Source organism: Girardinichthys multiradiatus, chromosome 19 (assembly GCF_021462225.1).
Source record: "Girardinichthys multiradiatus isolate DD_20200921_A chromosome 19, DD_fGirMul_XY1, whole genome shotgun sequence".
Lineage (NCBI taxonomy): Eukaryota > Metazoa > Chordata > Actinopteri > Cyprinodontiformes > Goodeidae > Girardinichthys > Girardinichthys multiradiatus.
In genome coordinates this window covers 38951542-38973785 of record NC_061811.1, presented here as the reverse complement: position 1 = coordinate 38973785, position 22244 = coordinate 38951542, and the positions used below count along the sequence as shown (strand labels likewise).

The window sequence follows — 22244 nt, the reverse complement described above, 5'->3', positions numbered from 1 at the left end:
TAAGAGGCAAAAATAAAATGTTATAATTCAACCCTATAGCAAAACAAGAATCCAGCAGAGCGGAGCCAAGAATGGAATTTTAAGGTTAAGGAGCAGCATTTCGGACAGGCTGCAAATCAAGAGATCTATGCTCTTATATAAGGAAGCAATTACAACCCATTCATGTTTGAAAATGAATGAGTCACTGAAAAAATCTTTGGCAAAGAAACAGGATTTTACATCTTGCCTAAAACTTATAACAAAGGGCCTGATCTTCAGAGATCCCAAAGAGGGTGTGCTACATTGCTTATACAAAAGAAAAATTGCCCATGCAATAAGTGAGCGTGTTGCGTACGATCTTCAAAGATTGCGCGTGTAATGGATGACAGGTGCAAAAGAGGTACAGACCGCGCTATTTAAATGAGAAAATAGCATGTGCTACTGGCTGGCTGCTATTGCCCCCAGTGTAACTAGAGGAAAAGCAAACAGATTCTCTCTGCTGTGTTGCTTGAAACATGCAGGGGCTGTTGCACTGCATCATTTTGATTATTTTCCCTCTCCGTTTATTTGTGCAGGCCACCTCTGAGTGAGTAATTGCGCATGCAGAAGGCTGAGTTTGACGTTCTGCAGGCAGATGCTTTGTTTGTGGTCCAGACAGACCAAGTGAAGCAGAGACTACATCCTGCTTCGCCTTTAATCAGACTGATGGATCACAGGCCATTGCGCAGGAGGGCAGAGCTGTGTCTAAAGTAGCACGCGCTCTCTGCCATTGGTGCTCACATTGGACAGCTGGTCAGTGCTGCGTCTGCACCGTAGGAGCAAGCACAGCTTGTTAACATGTTGCTTGACATAACTCGCAATGGTTGTGGCTTAGAAATTGGCCAATAAATAATAACAATAAAAAAGACAAATATGTCTGTTAATTTATTAGAGATTTGCTTCCCTTAAAACTTTTATTCCTTTCAGAGACTCACCGTCTTTTTATTTTTAGAGAGTTTGAAGAGTTTGGAGTTTATCATAAACAGCAACAATATTTAAGCCTGAATGCAATATCAGCATCATAAAAATACTTTGTTGTAGGAGTTGGCTATCTGTATATTATAGCTTTGCTCATTTTAAAAACATAACATCACCAAACTGTCCTTTAAAGAATTGAAATGAACAATTTGTTTGTTTTGCCGATATTTTACCGATATACGTGTCTGATTGTTTAAGTTGTTTTTTGGTGACATAAATCACTGTATTCAATTCAATTCAGTTTATTTATATAGCGCCAATTCACAACACGTTGTCTCAAGGCACTTCACAAAAGTCAGGTACATACATTCCAATTAACCCTAACCATTGAACAGTGCAGTCAGATTCAGTTATTTATTCAAATTGGATAAAAAGTTTTTCTGTCTAAGGAAACCCAGCAGATTGCATCCAGTCAGTGACTTGTAGCATTCCCTCCTCCTGGATGAGCATGTAGAGACAGTGGACAGTCACTGGCGTTGACTTTGCAGCAATCCCTCATACTGAGCATGCATGTAGCGACAGTGGAGAGGAAAAACTCCCTTTTAACAGGAAGAAACCTCCAGCAGAACCAGAACTAGGATCAGTGTGAGCGGCCATCTGCCACGACCGACTGGGGGTGTGAGTGAACAGAGCAGAGACACAAAGAAGCACTGATCCAGGAGTACATTCTATGGGAAGGAAAAGTAAATGTTAATGGTTGTAGCTCCTTTAGTCGTTTCACCTAGAAAGAAAGAACAGATAAACTCTGAGCTAGTTTTCAAGGCTAGAGTCTGAAAGAGAGCACATAGAGTTTGTTACAGTAAAAGCTCAATCAATCGCCATGTCTAGGAGAGAGAAAGGGTTTAACACTGAAAGACAGGGCCATGTGGATCATCGGTAGAGGGTGAGCATTAAGTTGTTGCCAGCAGAAGATTGGACGATGCCCCTCTCCAGAATGTTGTCACAGGTAGACAGAGTCAGGCCAGTTGTAGCTTCTAGGAAGAGAAAAGAGGGAGAACATGAAGTTAAAAACTGAAATAACAGCAAATAATGTAGAATTAGAGAGTAGTGTGAGAATATAGCGAAGAGGGTGAATGTGGTCATTATGTCCTCCAGCAGCCTAAGCCTATAGTAGCATAACAATACAGATAGCTCAGGATAACCTAAGCCACTCTAACTATAAGCTTTATCAAAAAGGAAAGTTTTAAGCCTAGCCTTAAAAGTAGACAGTTTGTCCACCTAGAGCCCACTGATGGCCATTGTTATACTAAAAAACCACAACGATTGGGATAGCTCTCTCTATCAGATTGACCATAACCATTGGAAAAGAGAGGGGGTCATACAGGTAGCAGAAATGGAGGGTGTGTTTGCACCTCAACCATAACTGAGCCGGTTTAGGCTATACCTGACTCCCACTTACTCCATCCAACAGGGAGGGAAGAAGATGGACATAAAAAATAAGGAAGATAGCTCAGGATAACCTAAGCCACTCTAACTATAAGCTTTATCAAAAAGGAAAGTTTTAAGCCTAGCCTTAAAAGTAGACAGGGTGTCTGCCTCACGGACTAAAATTGGGAGCTGGTTTCACAGGAGAGGAGCCTGATAACTAAAGAATGTGCCTCCCATTCTACTTCTAGAGACTCTAGGTGACTGGCCACGCTGGTCTAAAGTCAATCACACAGACACACACAAGGGAGTGCGTCAAAATGGCGGAGTCCAGGTGCAGCAGCTCGGCAGTTGCTACTGCTTCTTCCTTCCAAAAAACATCTAGGAAGCCGCCTGATAATTCTGCTCTACCTGGACCTGGAAATATAAACCCTTTCTTTCCAAAAACCACCAAAGTTCAACATCTACTTCGTACACTGAATGTATTGTTGTACGTATTGGCAATCATCAGCACGCAAATATTTGGTAGCTGGCTAAACGCGTGGGAACGCTCGGCTCAGTTTCCTACGGATGAATACGCTACACCAATGTCACATGCCATCCCGTTGGATACTTGGAGTCAGTACGTTCTGTTTAATCATGTTTTGGATCAAGGAAAACGACTGTCCTCTGCACACAGCGTTTGTGTGGACAGAGGACGCCACTGACACGTAATACATCAAAACGGGGAAGTGTAATCTTTTTCTGCATTTCTCTCTTACTTTGTGGAGACGTACAAGTAAAACCCAGACCCGTAGCTCCACTGAAACATCAGGAAGGCATCGCTGTACAACCTTCATCACCTGATGCCTTTTCACCAGGAATACAAGGTAACATTAAGACAGTTTGGCCAAATCACAAACAAATTCATCCTTCCTGCAATCTGCCACCGCTCTACAGACTATCTGACTCTAAAACAAAAAGAGACTAAATTATTTCAAACGGTAAATCACCCAGGTTTTCCCGTGGCATCCTAATACCAAACCAAAGGGGATCTTCGAAGGACCCATAAACATACGGAGCGTCATATCTAAAGGTGCGTTCACACCAAACGCGATTTCTGCGAATTTTTCGTCTCATTTGTGTGCTTTTGCCCGCTTCACATTCCGCGTGAACTCCGCATTGGCATTCGGCAACAAGCGGCAACGCTTCGCCGCGTCATCAAATAGGAGGAGCTTCCATCTGCTGCTTGCTGGTTTCAACTGAACATGCTGGACATGGATTTCACGGATAATCACGGTGTTTTACCTGTGGAGAGCCGAAAAACGCCGCCGACATCAATGTCCCTGGGTTCACCAGATTCTTCAGGGACGGGAACAGTTCGGAGATCAACACCACCTACTCCAGGAGCTGCGTCTGGATGACGGCCGATTTCAGCGGTACTTTCGTCTATCCAGGACCCAGTTCGAAGATCTGCTGCCCCGCGTTGGGAGATGAATCGGCCTCCGGGACACCAACTACCGGCGACCGCAGTGAAGCCAGCCCGAAGCCGGACACTCAAGCTCCGCGGAGCCAGCGGCATCCAGCCCACGGCCGATCCGAGTCAGGCACCCAGATTTCGGCTAGCTGTTCTCTGTTGCTCCCTCTTCTGACGCGCGGTGGTTCACTAGGGACCGTCAATAAGTTTCCGTACCAAACAATCGTGGAAAATCTGAGTGCCTGAATCGGATCAACCGTGAGCTAGATCCCGCTAACTCCGCGGAGCTTGAACATCCAACTTCAAACTAACTTCACCGCGGTCTACCGGCGCTGTATCCCCGCTGCTGAACACCTGTCCATCTGTCTTCGGTGAGTAAATAAATCTCAGCTCAGTAAAAAAAACAGCCGATTTTTAATGTCCACAACTCCTAAATATAAGATATTTGTGCCTAAACATAACCAGGCCAGGTCCTTTCTATACTTGTCTCGGTAAAAGTAATTAGTTGAGTTATACAATTCTGGCTTGCTGCACACCGCCACTATGATCTGGTCCTCCATCACTGACAACTGCTTCTTCTCAGCTTTGGTCCTTCACCCTACGTCACAGCCACATCCAGTCCCTGATTGGTTGACGCGACGCGAATTTAGGAAAAAGTTCAGATTTTTTAACTCGTCCATCGCGCCGCGCCCTCCGCACCGCACCGCACCGCACCGCACCGCACCGCGCCGTGCCACTCCGCTCCTGAACGCGCCTCTACATAGGGATAACATGTAAATTGGCCGCTCCTTTCGCAGAAATAGCGTTTGGTGTGAACGCACCTTAAGACTGAACAAATTGAGCATTTACTAACGGACTCAAATCTGGACTATCTTTGCCTCACAGAAACATGGCTACGTCCCACAACTCCGTTATCTGTGTTTATTGTTCCTGGATATAAAACATATAGACGCGATAGGAGGGGGAGGAGTTTTGATATATGGGAAAGATAATATCCAAAGTAATGAAATTGATATAAAAAACTATGTATTAGAATGTGTAGGAGCTACAATTACACTTTCTCCTCGTGAAATGTCTTTTGTTGTAATTGCTATCTATCGCTCCCCAAACGCCACAAATACATTTTATTCAGAGTTATTTAAAATGCTTAAAATGTTTGAAGGAAAAGAAGTCGTACTTATGGGCGATTTTAACGTAAATTGGCTTGACAAAATGCGCAAGAAAAATCTCGACATTATGAAATCACTACAAATTAGACAAATAATAAATAAACCAACAAGAATAACAAACACTACTCTAACACTTATAGACCTTGTCTTTACAAACAAACCAGAAAGAATAGGGAAAACATATAATTTAGTAACAGGATTATCAGACCATAATTTCACACTAATTGCAAGAAAGTTACATAAAAACAGATTTAGGTACCAAAATCAACCAAAAAAATACCAAGAGATATCATTTATCTCAAAGAAGGACATATCTCTATTGGAAAATGACATACAGCTAATTAACTGGAAGAAAAAAAATAGAAAATTAATCATGTGAACAAGCCTGCAATGATCTAATATCAGTCTTAAGAAATATTTTATTAAAGTATAAAAAGACAAAAAAAAAACAACTTAAAAAACAGAGTTTACCATGGTTTAATGCTGAACTCTGGGAATTAATGAAGAAAAGAGATGCCTCACTAAAAAAGTTTATCAAAACCAGAGTAACAACTGATTATTCGATATATCGAAGTTTGAGAAATAAGGTCATAACATTGCTTAGAAAAACAAAGGCAAACTTTTTCCTCAACTTAATTAAAGATGCAAAAGGAAATAGTAAATTGTTATGGAAAAATATTGACAAATTACTTAGAAAAGAGAAAAACACCAGCTATGACATACAGTTTAAAATAAATGACAATATTGAAAATGATACTGAAATTTTAGCAATATATTTTAATGAATATTTTATTAATTCTGTTGAGAGGCTAGCCCAGTTGTTCCCAACATATTGCTCTTCCCACTCATTATTCTGTGATACATCAACCTTTAGTCTGACACCTGTTAACGACGCAAAGGTGGAAAATATTATTGGGCAACTTAATAATAGCAAAGCTAAAGACTTGCATGGGTTGGATAGTGTGTTTCTAAAAACCCATACAGAAAGTCTGATCCCAGTCCTGACAAAAATAATAAATTGGTCCATTAGAGATGGTATATTTCCTGATGCATTAAAATCTGGCGATGTTATACCTGTATATAAGTCCAGAGACAAACGAGAGGTTAATAACCATCGGCCCATTACCATCCTCCCAACCATCTCCAAAGTCTACGAAAAGGTTGTGGCAGAGCAACTAATCCAACATCTTGAAACCAATGCTTATTTAAATCCTTTGCAATTTGGTTTTAGGAAAAAAATATTCAACAGAGACCGCTTGTTCCTACTTCCTTGAAGAAATTAAATCAAACCTAGACCAAGGAGGAGTAGTGGGAGCTGTCTTCCTAGACTTACGAAAGGCTTTCGATACTGTTTCTCACAGTATTTTATTAAGCAAACTATCAAATTATGGACTGTCCAACCAGACAATAAACTGGATAACATCACACCTGAGTGGCAGAAAACAATGTGTTCGAGTAAATCACACACTGTCCACCCTTAGAAATTGCACCATGGGAGTCCCACAGGGCTCTGTATTAGGGCCACTGTTTTTTACTTTATACATCAACAATCTCCCCTTGGTATGTGACATCAACACCGTCATGTATGCGGACGACACTGTTCTGTTCACTCATGGAAAAAATATAAGTGAAGTGGCTGAAAGATTAACAGGGGGATTGAAAAAGGTTTCGGCATGGCTAAAAAGTTGTCTCACCTTAAATGTAGAAATAACTGCTGCAATGTATTTTACAAATAGACAAAATCTTTAGATTACCCAGACATTTATATAAATGGGGAAAAAATAATAAATGTTAACAGCTTCACTTATTTAGGTGTTACTCTGGATCAAACCATGACTTTTTAAATATCATGTAAAAAAAAATTGTGCAACTCTTTAAAATTTACTCTGGCAAATTTTAGGTTCATCTGAGGATCCCTTACCACTGAAGCATCACATATGTATTTAAATTCCATGATTTCTTCCCGTATTCTGTATTGTGTGACTAGCTGGTCGCAGGCATGCAAAACAGTCTTAAAGCCTCTTGAATCAACCTTCAAAAGTGCAATAAAACTTTATGACAAGAAATGTAGACAGTATCACCACTGTCATATTCTTTCAAAATACAATTTTTTAAATTTTAATAACCTCATTATGCATGCAAACATTTGCTTACTTTTTTTAATTATTCATGGTATTAGTGCTCCTCCTCTAAGAAGGTATGTCACACTGAGCTCAGAAAAAACAACTAGAGTAACAAGGGCAACCTCTAGAGGAAAGTGCAGCATTCCAAAATGTAAGACATCTTTTGCTAAATCTGCCTTCTCTGTTGTTGCCATGAGTCAGTGGAATACATTACCAACTGAGATTATAACATGTACAATTTTCTCAATGTTTGCACATTTGACAAAGAAATGGCTTTTATCAAAGCAGGTCTGCACTCAGTGATGAATGTGTGTAAGTGATGAATGTGTGTAAATGGAAGTACAGTTGGTTCTTTTGGAAAGTATGTGAGTGTGCGAATGTATGTGTGGTAGGTATGTTTATTGTATAGGTGCAAGCGTGTGATAGAGAAATAATAAATCCCTGGAAGTCTTTAATAACTGGTTTAACTGAGAGGCGAAGTTTGTTACGATTGTGTTGTATGATTAACATCAACCTGTCAAGGGACTACAGGTGGAAATTAGCATCTTTTGCTATAACCAGGCACCATGCATATTTCCTATTTTTAGGTCAATGCATTGTTGTCCACTGTCCCTGTACAAAAAAAAAAAAAAAACAATCAACCACCAGTAAACCTGCAGTCTGAGAACGAAGTGCTCTGTTAGGAACTTATGGAAAAATCAGATCTCTGATGTATGATGGGGCTAGATCATTAAGGGCTTTATATGTGAGGAGGAGAATTTTAAATTCTATTCTGGATTTAACAGGGAGCCAATGAAGGGAAGCTAAAATAGGGGAAATATGATCTCTCTTTTTAATGTATAAATCCCCCCTGGCATATGTTCACATTTAAACATCATAATCCAATGATCCAGCTCCGATTGCTCTGCAATAACACAATGTTATTGTCAATAATGCATTTAGTTTTGTTTAGTGACAAGGTAAAAACATGCACTGTCTTTCTCACCACAAAGCCGTTTTAAAATGTTGATTTTTCACCTGCTAAGAAGTGATTTTATCATCCAGTTTAAAATGATGGATTTATTCTGCCTCATAATGTCTTCAGTTCTTTCCTATTAATTATATTACCAACATCACAGCACAGTGGGTCCTTTGCATGATGTGCAGTTACAATTAACAGGCTGTATGTGTTTCTCTGATGGATGATCAGTTATGTGCACACCTCTGCATGATCAGGTTTGAGCTTCAGCAGCAGATGATCTCACTAACAGGAATGGTGCACCTAAATGATCCAGACACAAGAAAAAAGTGTTGCAAGGAGTTTCATCATAGGAGAAATGTCATGGCTTCTGTTTGTGGTTGGCTTCAAATCAAACCTTAGATAATCCTTCATAGAATCCCCTGTTCTCATCTATTTTTATTTCTATTTTTGACAACCCAAATATGTTGACAGAAGATTCTCTCTCCCTGTCATCTGTCATTCTATCAAAGCCTCCTTCTTGCCACAGTGACGGCAGACATTTTTACGTCCCAGTTAGTACCTGCATTTTAAACATGCTAAATCTAGACGCAAAAACAGCAACGCAATCTGTTTCAGGTTTGATAAATCGCATTCATGAAGGCAAACATGCTAAAAGGTTTTGAGCCCACAGCTCGCTGATTTTACACACGCAACCCGATTAACACCTGGTTTATAGATCAGCTTTGCAGACGCAAACAGGTTACCTTTTGAGGCCCTAAGGGCTTTAACAGCAAACTGATTAGGTTGTTGAATTTGAGTCAAAATTGAGATTTCTCCAGAAAGGTAAGAAGGTAATTTCCAAAGAATAGAATGATTTCAGTCCGGTTTCCATGAAGATGAAAGAGGTTTAAGTTCATTTATGACTTCATGTCATTTAAATAATCCAATGAACATTTCAAAGATGTATTTTTTTGTCTTCATGAGCAAATGGATTTGAATAACTTTAATGTTAAAGAGGACAGGGATGATGGCTCTTCAAAAGACAGACATATACAGGTCCTTCTCAAAATATTAGCATATTGTGATAAAGTTAATTATTTTCCATAATGTCATGATGAAAATTTAACATTCATATATTTTAGATTCATTGCACACTAACTGAAATATTTCAGGTCTTTTATTGTCTTAATACGGATGATTTTGGCATACAGCTCATGAAAACCCAAAATTCCTATCTCACACAATTAGCATATTTCATCCGACCAATAAAAGAAAAGTGTTTTTAATACAAAAAACGTCAACCTTCAAATAATCATGTACAGTTATGCACTCAATACTTGGTCGGGAATCCTTTGGCAGAAATGACTGCTTCAAAGCGGCGTGGCATGGAGGCAATCAGCCTGTGGCACTGCTGAGGTCTTATGAAGGCCCAGAATGCTTCGATAGCGGCCTTTAGCTCATCCAGAGTGTTGGGTCTTGAGTCTCTCAACGTTCTCTTCACAATATCCCACAGATTCTCTATGGGGTTCAGGTCAGGAGAGTTGGCAGGCCGATTGAGCACAGTGATACCATGGTCAGTAAACCATTTACCAGTGGTTTTGGCACTGTGAGCAGGTGCCAGGTCGTGCTGAAAAATGAAATCTTCATCTCCATAAAGCTTTTCAGCAGATGGAAGCATGAAGTGCTCCAAAATCTCCTGATAGCTAGCTGCTTTGACCCTGCCCTTGATAAAACACAGTGGACCAACACCAGCAGCTGACACGGCACCCCAGACCATCACTGACTGTGGGTACTTGACACTGGACTTCTGGCATTTTGGCATTTCCTTCTCCCCAGTCTTCCTCCAGACTCTGGCACCTTGATTTCCGAATGACATGCAGAATTTGCTTTCATCCGAAAAAGGTACTTTGGACCACTGAGCAACAATCCAGTGCTGCTTCTCTGTAGCCCAGGTCAGGCGCTTCTGCCGCTGTTTCTGGTTCAAAAGTGGCTTGACCTGGGGAATGCGGCACCTGTAGCCCATTTCCTGCACACGCCTGTGCACGGTGGCTCTGGATGTTTCTACTCCAGACTCAGTCCACTGCTTCCGCAGGTCCCCCAAGGTCTGGAATCGGCCCTTCTCCACAATCTTCCTCAGGGTCCGGTCACCTCTTCTCGTTGTGCAGCGTTTTCTGCCACACTTTTTCCCTCCCACAGACTTCCCACTGAGGTGCCTTGATACAGCACTCTGGGAACAGCCTATTCGTTCAGAAATTTCTTTCTGTGTCTTACCCTCTTGCTTGAGGGTGTCAATAGTGGCCTTCTGGACAGCAGTCAGGTCGGCAGTCTTACCCATGATTGGGGTTTTGAGTAATGAACCAGGCTGGGAGTTTTAAAGGCCTCAGGAATCCTTTGCAGGTGTTTAGAGTTAACTCGTTGATTCAGATGATTAGGTTCATAGCTCGTTTAGAGACCCTTTTAATGATATGCTAATTTTGTGAGATAGGAATTTTGGGTTTTCATGAGCTGTATGCCAAAATCATCCGTATTAAGACAATAAAAGACCTGAAATATTTCAGTTAGTGTGCAATGAATTTAAAATATATGAATGTTAAATTTTCATCATGACATTATGGAAAATAATGAACTTCATCACAATATGCTAATATTTTGAGATGGACCTGTATAATTCAATCAGCGCCTAGAATGGACCCTTGTTGAACGACACAAGTGGTGCTGCAGCTGGTGGATATTCATAAGGCCACATCCCACACCAATGACCTCTTCATTGTGAACAGTGTCCTGCAGAACCAGATGACTTCAGGCACATTTAGGTGGGTGAGAGGCACCCAATTGTCACGTCAGACCATTAGAAATAGTTCACATCAGCACGGTCTGCGTGCTGACGACCTACAAAGGTCATCATGCTGCACGGGCCAGGAAGCATTTATGCTGGATTCATGTTGAGCAGAAATATTGGCCGCCAACGATGTTGGAGACATCAAGGAAAGCTCTACGCATCAGCCAGTTATCACCAGACCAGCGTTTGGTGGTGGTGGTGTTAGTTACTTAGTGACTGGTACAAGCCCATTTGTCCAGTCATTGTGTAATTGTAATTTTCAAGCTGGAATTGATATTCAATGACATGGCACGTTATTGTGACATTGACTTTTTTGTTGCGGTTTACCCACAACGGTTGTTGGCTTTTTCAATGAATTTAAATTTTTATGGCTTCGATAAATTTCACCATAATGCCAAATATCCCTAACGTTTTGGAAGTAGTGCAAATGTGGACAGAGAACCTCCTGTTATTGAACAAGCTTGTTTTAATAGCCAAGTACTGCTAAAGCTTTGACAACAGAATGGCAAAAACTATTTTCTCCCTATCCTTAAAGCGAAAGGGTAGCACTGAACAAAGCCTGAAGTCTGAATGAAAAATCTGATTTGATGCAAGCAATAACAAGACTGATACAACCACTGTCTGCCTATCCGACTGTGGCCCTGAGAAGAGTAATCGTCTTGCAATCCGATGGTTGTGGGTTTGATTCCAGCTTCCTCCTGTCACATGTGTAAAGTGCTTTGAGTGGTCCGTATGACTGGAAAGCTATATAAGTTCAGTCCATTTACCATTTAATTTGAGTAATTAAACAAAATAAAATCAAAACATTTTTATTCACCCCTCTGTATTGGAGAGCTTGTTGTGCAAATGCCATCACACCCTTTATTTATTATTGTGAAGTATTTCACAAAACTTTTTTTCTGAAATAATAGCCTTTGTAGTTTCCTCATCTATTAATAAATTGGATATTTTCCCAAGAGGAACAAGTATAAAAGAATAAATCCCTTTTCTGAAATAAACAGGTTAGAAAAGCCATTTAATTTTAAAACACAACCCAGCGTAGAACCTCTAAAATCACCTTATGTCAAATTGTATACTATAATGAACAGGAAGGCTACATTTATTATCTCGTGACTGTACACCTTCACATCAACTTTTCTCACCTCTGCAGAGGCAGCTGCATCCTAGTGATCATGGTGAAGCTGACCAGATCTTCCACCAGAGCATCTCTCTCCTCCAGGCTGGTGACTGGTCTGTTGCAGCCAGCCAGCTCCAGGTACTCCCAGCTCCCTTTCATGACTTCTTTTACCTCATCTAAAGACTCAGCTGCTGCAATCTAGATAGACAAATACCAGCTGATCAGCCTTTCCTTTATATGTCTCTGTAAAGTTTGTAATTTAAGCGTCAGACCAGTGGACCCAGTCCTGCACTCACCCGATGGACTTCCCGGGTGAAGTGTGTCTCAGGGGTCATGTGGTTTATTGTGAGGGGGCAGTTGGCTGGGTAGTTAAAGAGACACTGATAGAGCGCGTGGGAGAAAAAGCCAATTGGTGGGCCACCATAGACCAGACAGAGAGCCAACAGGGAGCCGATGTCAAAGTACAGATCCTCACGCAGAGCTAAATAACCCACACACAAGCACGCGCGCGCGCGCACACACACACACACAAACACTTTTCACTTTCTGCTGTAATTTGATGTCACAGGGTAGCAAAAGCTAGTTTAGGGCTTGTAAAGATGTGTCTTCACTCACACAAGTATAATAGAAACCCAGGAGGCTGTCAGAATAACTTATTTGCGCGACACATTCCATACAATGTCAGTTCTTCTTACCCTGGGAGTCCAGTGCCAGATTTTTGGATCCATTAGGACCCTCAAACACCACAGAGTTCTGGATCTGCTGCATCAGCAGCTTCAGGAAGTATGTTTTGGTTGTATCTCCATCGCAGAGAGTGCTAGCAATGGTAGTGTGCTGCTCATCTTTGAACCTAAACAAAGAAAGCTGACAGTTGAAGAGACGAAATGGAAGAAAACATCCAAGCCTAAAAATGAATGTTACCTGACAGACAGCGAATGCATTGGGTTAAAGTTGGCCCTTCTGACGAGGTCTAGACCAGCTAATAGAGCCTGGTCTCCATGCACCTCTACCTGGGTGCTCGCAACATAACAGTGAGGAAGTAAAGACTGTAGAAGCTTCTCAGGAGTCTCAGATCTTACGCGTGTACACGGTCTAAAAGAGATTAACAATAAAAACATTAACATGAATCCTGCAGGTGGAGACAGGGCATGGGAGCATTTCATCTGTATACCTCTTATAGTCAAGGGGGGAGGGCATGGGGGACAGATGGCGTTTGGACAACAAACTTCTCTTGTGGCTGCCCTGAGGTGATGCAACCAGAGATGCTGGAATAGACAACAACACATGGTTTAAAAGTGCTAAAGACACAAACAACCTGCACATCACTAAGAACAGACCTTTCCCATCTGTTGCATTTATGCAGTCAGTGCAGGCCCAGTCTGTGGTGTCCAACTTTAGACTGGAACATTTCCTGTGAGTTCCCCTGGACCCACACAGGCAGCACCGGATCACCTCAAACCACCTGAAACAATCTCAGACATTTCAGAATTTTTGTGACCATATCTGATCTAATTTCTTCAAAGAAGGAACCCTTACACAATATTGGATGAGAAATTGTAAAATTGTCTAAATCCTCAGTTGAGCTGGTTGTACGGTTCCATGCCTGTTGTATAATGGCCTATGTCCAGAATGTGACTTACGTAGTTTTACAGGCTTTTCAAAATGGCTGCCACTTCAGGAAAAAAACTAAATATTGCATAGATATTTAGTATTTTAATTCTGTCTTTCATTCAGCATTTTCATCCACACAGTAGCTACATTCATGAAGCTAGCATTTAGCAAAGAGTGGAAGAGCTCCAGATCCTGTGGCTGGGCTGTAACTTTCTTTTTAAAGATTACTTCATCAACTGTTTTTCTTTTAATTCTCCACATTATATGATCTAATTGAGAAAGATATTTAGCTTAATAAAAAGGACCATTTGAAATGGCTATGTCAACACTCATTTGTTGTTATTGCCTTTTTAGGTGAAATTGTTAATAAATATTATATTTTATTACGTTTTTTGTGTTTCCTGAAAAACTTGAAAAAATACCGTAGGCCATTATTTTAGGAAGGTGACGATATGCAAATATAAATCAGTTCACCATCTCCATTTGTGAGACATTTTCCTTTAGTGGTCAAAGCCATAATGCACACATAGGTTGTGGTTACCTAATTAAACCAATCAGCATGTTCATTAAGTGCAATTTTTTGAAAACTCCTATTGGTTCTCTAACATGCAACTAAAACATTGGGGGTGATGACATTCCTATATTCAAGTTCCTATTCAGAGGAAAATAGATGGCAGTTGAAGTAACCATCAGCAGCACTTGTTCTCCGTTTCTACTGGAGGGCTCTTAAAATATTCACCACTACCCTTCCTTCTGCGGATGGGGACGGGGGTTGTTGGGGGGCTGGGGTCAGAGCGGGGGGACTGGGGTCGTTCCAAATACTTATCCATTAAACATTTGGGTTTATTGAAGCTTTGCAACGCTATCCATTCACCTTATCCCTCCTTTGGAAGGGATAAGGTGATGGTTTAAAATACCTTGATAACACTGTCAGAAATGTCACAATGTTGTCATGTCACTACCGACTACTGAATAATGAAATATACATATTTAATATATTATGTTTTTAAGTTTACAGAGAAAAGACAACATGATGTACCCTTTCTTAACAGAGTGTGTGCGTCCATTGTTGCAGAGGCAGATGGCAGAGTCGCAGCGATTATAAACCTCCAGAAGCTCAGAATATGCATTTGGCTCCAATTCCCATGATGCATCTCTGCACAGACCAAAAATAGAGAAAGTGAATCTTAAACACACATAAAATATTTAGTATGGGAAGGAATAATATCTTATTTTGAATAGTGTCATAAACCACCCTTTAAAAGGAAGGAGATGTTGGAGATTAGGCATAAGCTGGTTATCAGAATGCAGGTAGAAGAAGGTTTTAAAAGTCAAAGTTTTAAAACTGAAAGTATTTCCTATCACACCAAAGAACATGCAGGACTGACCAGAGTTTTCTCCAGCTGTGTCTAGCAGAGTAATACAGTGCGTCCTCACCCCACCTGCTGATTATCACTAGCAATCAGCCAGCTGAGAAAAAAGACCCCTGCCCTTTCACCTGCTTACAAGTACTACAACTGCAGCTGTTTAGTAGAGCTGCACAATCTATCAAATCACAATTCCCACTGATATGTTAGTGAATACAGTAACTGCAAAGGACTGTTTGGACGCAACATTTGGTAGAATACTATATTCCATGTGTTATGCATCCATGCTCTGCAAATGGATAATATATTTATAATATATAAGTGGATAAGCTAACTGCTCTTTATGCCCCCACATGATCTACATTTTCAATGGCTCAGATGCTAAAGCTCAGAGAGCATAATGGGGAGATTATGTAATGGTATAAAAAGAAAAGAGTCAGAAAAAATGTAGTCAAATCCTAATTGGTAATGTTATCTCAATTGAAAGCATTAGTATCACAATTAAATATTTTTCTGATATCAGGCAGCCCTACTGTTTGAAGTCATCGCCACCCACCCCCTTTTCTATTTATAATAATGGCAATTAGATTATGTTGCACATATTTAAACAGTTGTGTAAATATCATTAAACAGGGATTCTCAAAAGAGTTTATGTTTATTACTGATGGAATCAAGATAAACGTGTTACCTTTCTGGGATGTATACTCCCATTCTGAGCATCTCCTTCTGGAAGTTTTCCTTGTTGTTACAGAGAGTACATCTGAAGAAGAAGAGTCCTGCACTGTGGGCCTGGCGCTATACGCATAGAAAAACAATGAGAAAACCAGTGAAAGACCCTTCATACCTACAAGACATTCTATAGTAAGAGTCTGATTTTTTTTTAAATAGGATCAGAAAGCATAAAAAACTGCTAGAAAGAACGAATAACATGTTAGCTTGTACAACACAACCAAGTAAATGAAAGATGATCAACTTGGGTAGCACAAACAGCCTTTTCCTTTATTTAAATGTCCAGTGATTTTTGTCATCTTAAGTTAAGGATTTGTGTCATGTCTTATCACAACAGATGATCTGCACATAGAGTAAAGACCACAGTTTTGGCAGTGAAAGCAAAGTGATGTTCTGCAACCTCTGCTTTTTCCTGACAAGTCATCGTTTTCAGATTTATGCTTTTTTAACTTAAGTGTATTTCTAACAAATAATATTGTAACAAATAATACAAATAATAGTGTAAGCACAGGCAAAGCTGTGAAAAAGTAGAACTGAAATCAGCAGACTAAATGGTGTACATGAGAAGATGTACTGAAATCCTTGACTTATTGTGTCAACAATGGTTACCTCAATGAAAATTGTGCAGCCGTCATCATTTTGCATCACAGTGCAGCTGCTGAGATTATATAAGCTGAAAGAACAGTTTTCTGAACTTCAAAGGTAAGAGGTTCAGCTGCAGGGAAGAAGAAGACTTCCAAATGTCCAAGCATCTCCCATAAGCTGCAGAGCTTCATTATAAATATAAAGCAGGTGGATGCAAAAATGTCTGTAAACACAGGAAGGGCTCTGCTCAACAACCCTGTAACAAGAAGGGCAGAAAATAAGCCCCTCCGACCAAGAAACAAAAGGACAGATTTTAATTCTGCAAGACATACAAGGATGGACAGAGGACTGGTGATAAAGTTCTTTTCTCTGAATGTTCCTTGTGATTGCTCAGGAATCTGGAAAATCTTTTGTGTGGAACAGAAAGATGGAAGCTACCCATAAAGCATTCTGATATAATCCATGTCATCCAAATACTGACCACCAGTCAGGAGCAGATTTCCAGCATGTCACAGAGAATCACACAAGTTAGTTAGAAGTTGGTTCCACCAAGTAAACATTAACTCTTCTCAAAGAAATGTAGGCATTTCCAAATAAAAATCTTTTAAATATAAATTTATTATAGCAATTATAAAATGTTAAAGCTACAAAACAACAAAAATATGTGACTGCCAAACTGTTCAGCCGTACACTACCTGCACACAGTCTCTGTGGAACCAGCTGGCATGGCAGGACGGACACTTGAGGACAGAGTAGGACAAGACAGGATCAATAGAGTCTAGACAGATGGAGCAGGACTGAGGCAGACTGAAGTCTGAGTCAACGCAGAGAGTCTGAGTAGGACTGTGATCTTGACAGTAAGACCTGGAGACCAAAACAGACATTCAGACAAATAATGTTACTTCTACAACTTACTTCTGTAATGTTACTTCTGCTTAAGAACTTTACTTTTAGCTGTTTTTTTCACATAAGAAAGAGTACTAAACAAACCCTAACGTTTAACATTTTCAGCAGCTCATTCTGTAAAAACCACCTTAACACCCGAGCTTCTAAAACGTCAAAGAATTTTAATTAATCTAAATCATTTTCCAGCATTTCTATCTAAACCGGCTAAATGTGAGTTTGCTTTAAAGACAATATTTGATGCTTGAGTGGCCAGATTATTCTACATCTACAGGTCCTTCTCAAAATATTAGCATATTGTGATAAAGTTAATTATTTTCCATAATGTCATGATGAAAATTTAACATTCATATATTTTAGATTCATTGCACACTAACTGAAATATTTCAGGTCTTTTATTGTCTTAATACGGATGATTTTGGCATACAGCTCATGAAAACCCAAAATTCCTATCTCACAAAATTAGCATATTTCATCCGACCAATAAAATAAAAGTGTTTTTAATACAAAAAACGTCAACTTTCAAATAATCATGTACAGTTATGCACTCAATACTTGGTCGGGAATCCTTTTGCAGAAATTACTGCTTCAATGCGGCGTGGCATGGAGGCAATCAGCCTGTGGCACTGCTAAGGTCTTATGGAGGCCCAGGATGCTTCAATAGCGGCCTTTAGCTCATCCAGAGTGTTGGGTCTTGAGTCTCTCAACGTTCTCTTCACAATATGCCACAAATTCTCTATGGGGTTCAGGTCAGGAGAGTTGGCAGGCCAATTGAGCACAGTGATACCATGGTCAGTAAACCATTTACCAGTGGTTTTGGCACTGTGAGCAGGTGCCAGGTCGTGCTGAAAAATGAAATCTTCATCTCCATAAAGCTTTTCAGCAGATGGAAGCATGAAGTGCTCCAAAATCTCCTGATAGCTAGCTGCATTGACCCTGCCCTTGATAAAACACAGTGGACCAACACCAGTAGCTGACACGGCACCCCAGACCATCAGTGACTGTGGGTACTTGACACTGGACTTCTGGCATTTTGGCATTTCCTTCTCCCCAGTCTTCCTCCAGACTCTGGCACCTTGATTTCCGAATGACATGCAGAATTTGCTTTCATCCGAAAAAAGTACTTTGGACCATTGAGCAACAGTCCAGTGCTGCTTCTCTGTAGCCCAGGTCTGGGGAATGCAGCACCTGTAGCCCATTTCCTGCACACACCTGTGCACGGTGGCTCTGGATGTTTCTACTCCAGACTCAGTCCACTGCTTCCGCAGGTCCTCCAAGGTCTGGAATCGGCCCTTCTCCACAATCTTCCTCAGGGTCCGGTCACCTCTTCTCGTTGTGCAGCGTTTTCTGCCACACTTTTTCCTTCCCACAGACTTCCCACTGAGGTGGCTTGATACAGCACTCTGGGAACAGCCTATTCGTACAGAAATTTCTTTCTGTGTCTTACCCTCTTGCTTGAGGGTGTCAATAGTGGCCTTCTGGACAGCAGTCAGGTCGGCAGTCTTACCCATGATTGGGGTTTTGAGTGATGAACCAGGCTGGGAGTTTTAAAGGCCTCAGGAATCTTTTGCAGGTGTTTAGAGTTAACTCGTTGATTCAGATGATTAGGTTCATAGCTCGTTTAGAGACCCTTTTAATGATATGCTAATTTTGTGAGATAGGAATTTTGGGTTTTCATGAGCTGTATGCCAAAATCATCCGTATTAAGACAATAAAAGACCTGAAATATTTCAGTTAGTGTGCAATGTATCTAAAATATATGAATGTTAAATTTTCATCATTACATTATGGAAAATAATGAACTTTATCACAATATGCTAATATTTTGAGAAGGACCAGTATAATGTTTGCACTATCTATATGCATATTTCTAAAACAGTTTACATTTGCACCTAAAATTATTCCCCCACTTCAAATTAAGGTCACAGGCAGAATTATCCGATGCACCTAATCACGAGCTTCATTAGTTGCATCATGTGTGCTTGAGAAACACCACCTCAAATATCTGGACAGTTAATGGTAATGTGTTGTTGCATTTTGCAAATATATCTAAGATAAGAAAATGGCCAAAAAAGGTCAGAAAAGATAAAACAAACAAAGAAAACGATACCAAAATACAGCAAAATTCCTGAATGTTTCTACAGATACAGCTGGACGTTTAAAGTGAAAGGAACAGCTGGTACAGATTCCCGAGGAGGCAACTGGTGAAGAACCTTGACTGACTGCAAAAGACCTGCAGCAAAACTTTCAGGTTCCACAGTCAGGAACAAATTAAACACTGAACAACTGTATGCCTGAACTCTGAGACATACACCACTACTGACCCAAAGAACAAAAAAGGAAGCTCCCATTTATTCACAGATAGATAAATAAGTCAAAACCTTTAGGATTTTGTTCTGCTGAATAATGTATTAGAACTGGAGCTTTTGGGGCGCCTGGTTGCTCAGTTGGTGGAGCAGACCCACCATGTGAGATCCTTGGCGCAGTGGTCCTGGGTTTCATTCCCGGTCTCGGGCCATTTGCTGCGCGTTTTCACTGTCTCTCTCTCTGCCCTCTTTCCTGTCCAACGATAAACGCAGATAACGACCACTAGTGCCAAAAAACCTTTCAAAAAAACAAAAACTGGAGCTTTTAAGCCTTTTGGATCAGTGGTATCTCTAAAGGAGGGGAGATAAAGCATTGGCTCCAAAGAAAACCTTGCCTACAAGGAAGCATGGTGGTGGCTCAGTGATGCACATTGGGGCTTCCTTTTCTCTTTCACTGGAAGCCCGCAGGGTGTTGAGGGCAATATGGATTCAGTCAAATATCAGGAAACCCTGGGGGTGAAGAAGTTGAAGCTTGGACATCACTAGACTTCAAATAAGACAATGACCCCAAGCATATCTCACAGCTGGGGTCATGTAAGCTGGTGTCTGGACATGTATCAAGTTGAAGAAGACTAAAGATGCTAAAGATTCTTGTCATGAAGGAGTTGAATAATTCTTAGACTCCAGAAGTCATTTAAAATGGTCATTTATGCTGAACTTCCAAATGAAAGTGTCACAGCTAATTAAACTGTTCTTGGTTGACTTGTTTACAGCAAACAGCTGCCAGTTTGGATGTTAAAACAATAAACCTAATTTGCAGCATAGGGGGAATAATTTTGATGGTAACTTTATAATCTTTGTTTCTACATCTAAATACACAGTACACACTAAGGTAGTGTTGATTGGTGTTGGAACTCACGGAAACATTTCGCTGAACTGTGTGATGAACTTTTGTTTCCTCCCACAGGGGAAATGGACCACCTTCCTGCAGCTCCTGACATTGCAGCCAATGCATGCTCCCTTCTTCTTACAACCAAAACATGTCTGGAGCACACAAAGCACACATACGAATAGAAGTGCTTCTCTACCAAAGGCAATGTAAATCTTTTTCCACATAACGCACAAAGAAGCTCTTGTCTTATCCTGAATTTAATCTCAGTATTTATACAGCTGAAAGGCAAACAGATGTCAGAATGCATTACATTGGTTTGGTGCTTGAAATGACCTGACAAAAATGTATTTAATAAGACATAATAGTTAGAGCAGCTCCACAGTGGGGCAGGGTGTGGCACTGTTGCAAGAAGGTCCTGGGTTAGAATCCCAGCCTGGGGTCCTTCTGCATGGAGTTTGGATGTTCTCCACGTGCATGCATGGTTTCTCTCCAGGTACTCTGGCTTCCTTCCATAGTCCAAATGGATGACTGTTAGGTTCACTGGTCTCTCTCAAATGCTCTTAGGTATGAATGGGTGCATTGTTGCTTATATTTGTGTCTCTATGTTCCCTGTAATGGACTAGCAACCTGCCCAGGGTGAAGCCAGCCTCTCGCCCAGTGACAATTGGAGATGGGCACCAGCTCCCCGCGACCCTAAATGGATAAGCAGGTGTGATATAAATGGATAATATCGGAGCACTTACCAATCGAGCCGCCCTTCGAATCTCTTGATTGATGTCATCCAGCAGGAAACCAAAGACACCCTCATTTTCTTCTCCTCGCTGGTAAACTCCACAAGATGTCAGCTACAGAAAACAAAAGAGGTCTTTAACAACATACAAAAAGAATAACTCCATCAAACAAACCATGTCCAAGGACAGCCAACGAGAGACATCTTAACTGGATGCTCAAAAGATTTCAACTGACATTTTTGGTGCAGAATATTCAATTCAGTTCAATTCAGTTTTATTTATATAGCGCCAATTCACAACACATGTTGTCTCAAGGCACTTCACAACAGTCAGGTACATACATTCCAATTAATCCTAACCATTGAACCCAGCAGATTGCATCCAGTCAGTGACTTGCAGCATTCTCTCCTCCTGGATGAGCATGTAGAGACAGTGGACAGTCACTGGTGTTGACTTTGCAGCAATCCCTCATACTGAGCATGCATGTAGCGACAGCGGAGAGGAAAAACTCCCTTTTAACAGGAAGAAACCTCCAGCACAACCAGGCTCAGTATGAGCGGCCATCTGCCACGACCGACTAGGGGTTTGAGAGAACAGAGCAGAGACACAAAAAGAACACAGAAGCACTGATCCAGAAGTACTTTCTATGGGAAGGAAAAGTAAATGTTAATGGATGGAGCTCCTTTAGTCGTTTCACCTAGAAAGAAAGAACAGATAAACTCTGAGCCAGTTTTCAAGGTTAGAGTCTGAAAGAGAGCACATATAATTAAAGCTGCAAGCAGCGTTGAAGGCCCTCGCACCTCAGCGCAGCGACCGCGGGAGCCTGGCATTGCCTCCTACATGCCACATACGATGACACGGCATCACTTCAACACGTCGCCAGTAGGTGGCACTTTGAGCAACATGTCATATGATCTTCGGTCATGCAGAGTTTCAGTCTGGCAAAAAGCATTCAAAACTTTGGAGTAAATCAGACCTTCCAGATGGAAGCTGCACTCAGTTGTTTGTTTGTGGGTGGGGCTAAAACGACATCATCAATTGACTGTGTCAACATGTCCATCATTAAGTCATGATCATGTATACTACATTTCAAGTGGATCCGATGATGTATGAGG

General features: G+C 40.9%; 1 protein-coding gene and 1 long non-coding RNA gene across 9 annotated transcripts in view; one reads left to right on the top strand and one right to left on the bottom strand.

Annotated features, from left to right (window-relative positions):
- Positions 1-22244, bottom strand: part of g2e3 (G2/M-phase specific E3 ubiquitin protein ligase) — a 39807-nt gene that overhangs the window by 5516 nt on the left and 12047 nt on the right. For 6 of the 7 annotated variants that reach the window (XR_007035030.1, XM_047344839.1, XM_047344837.1 and 3 more), the window contains exons 4-14: positions 21142-21243; positions 20426-20550; positions 16993-17161; positions 15672-15778; positions 14656-14772; positions 13343-13467; positions 13177-13270; positions 12927-13097; positions 12701-12855; positions 12302-12486; positions 12031-12203 (exon numbers count right to left, since the gene is read on the bottom strand). Coding sequence is in view for 5 of the 7 variants with exons in the window: in XM_047344839.1 (XP_047200795.1) it covers positions 12031-12203; positions 12302-12486; positions 12701-12855; positions 12927-13097; positions 13177-13270; positions 13343-13467; positions 14656-14772; positions 15672-15778; positions 16993-17161; positions 20426-20550; positions 21142-21243 (1523 nt within the window). In the remaining 2 variants the exon portion in view is untranslated. Of the gene's footprint in view, positions 1-8310; positions 8371-12030; positions 12204-12301; positions 12487-12700; positions 12856-12926; positions 13098-13176; positions 13271-13342; positions 13468-14655; positions 14773-15671; positions 15779-16992; positions 17162-20425; positions 20551-21141; positions 21244-22244 lie in introns of all 7 variants that reach the window. The other variant, XR_007035031.1, reaches the window with a different exon arrangement.
- Positions 4130-21149, top strand: LOC124855191. 2 transcript variants are annotated; one of them, XR_007035033.1, is made up of 5 exons: positions 4130-4188; positions 12039-12143; positions 15735-15844; positions 20474-20604; positions 21022-21149. It is a non-coding gene; the product is annotated as an uncharacterized LOC124855191 (long non-coding RNA). The 2 variants fall into 2 exon arrangements; XR_007035032.1 differs by having other exon boundaries at positions 20474-21126.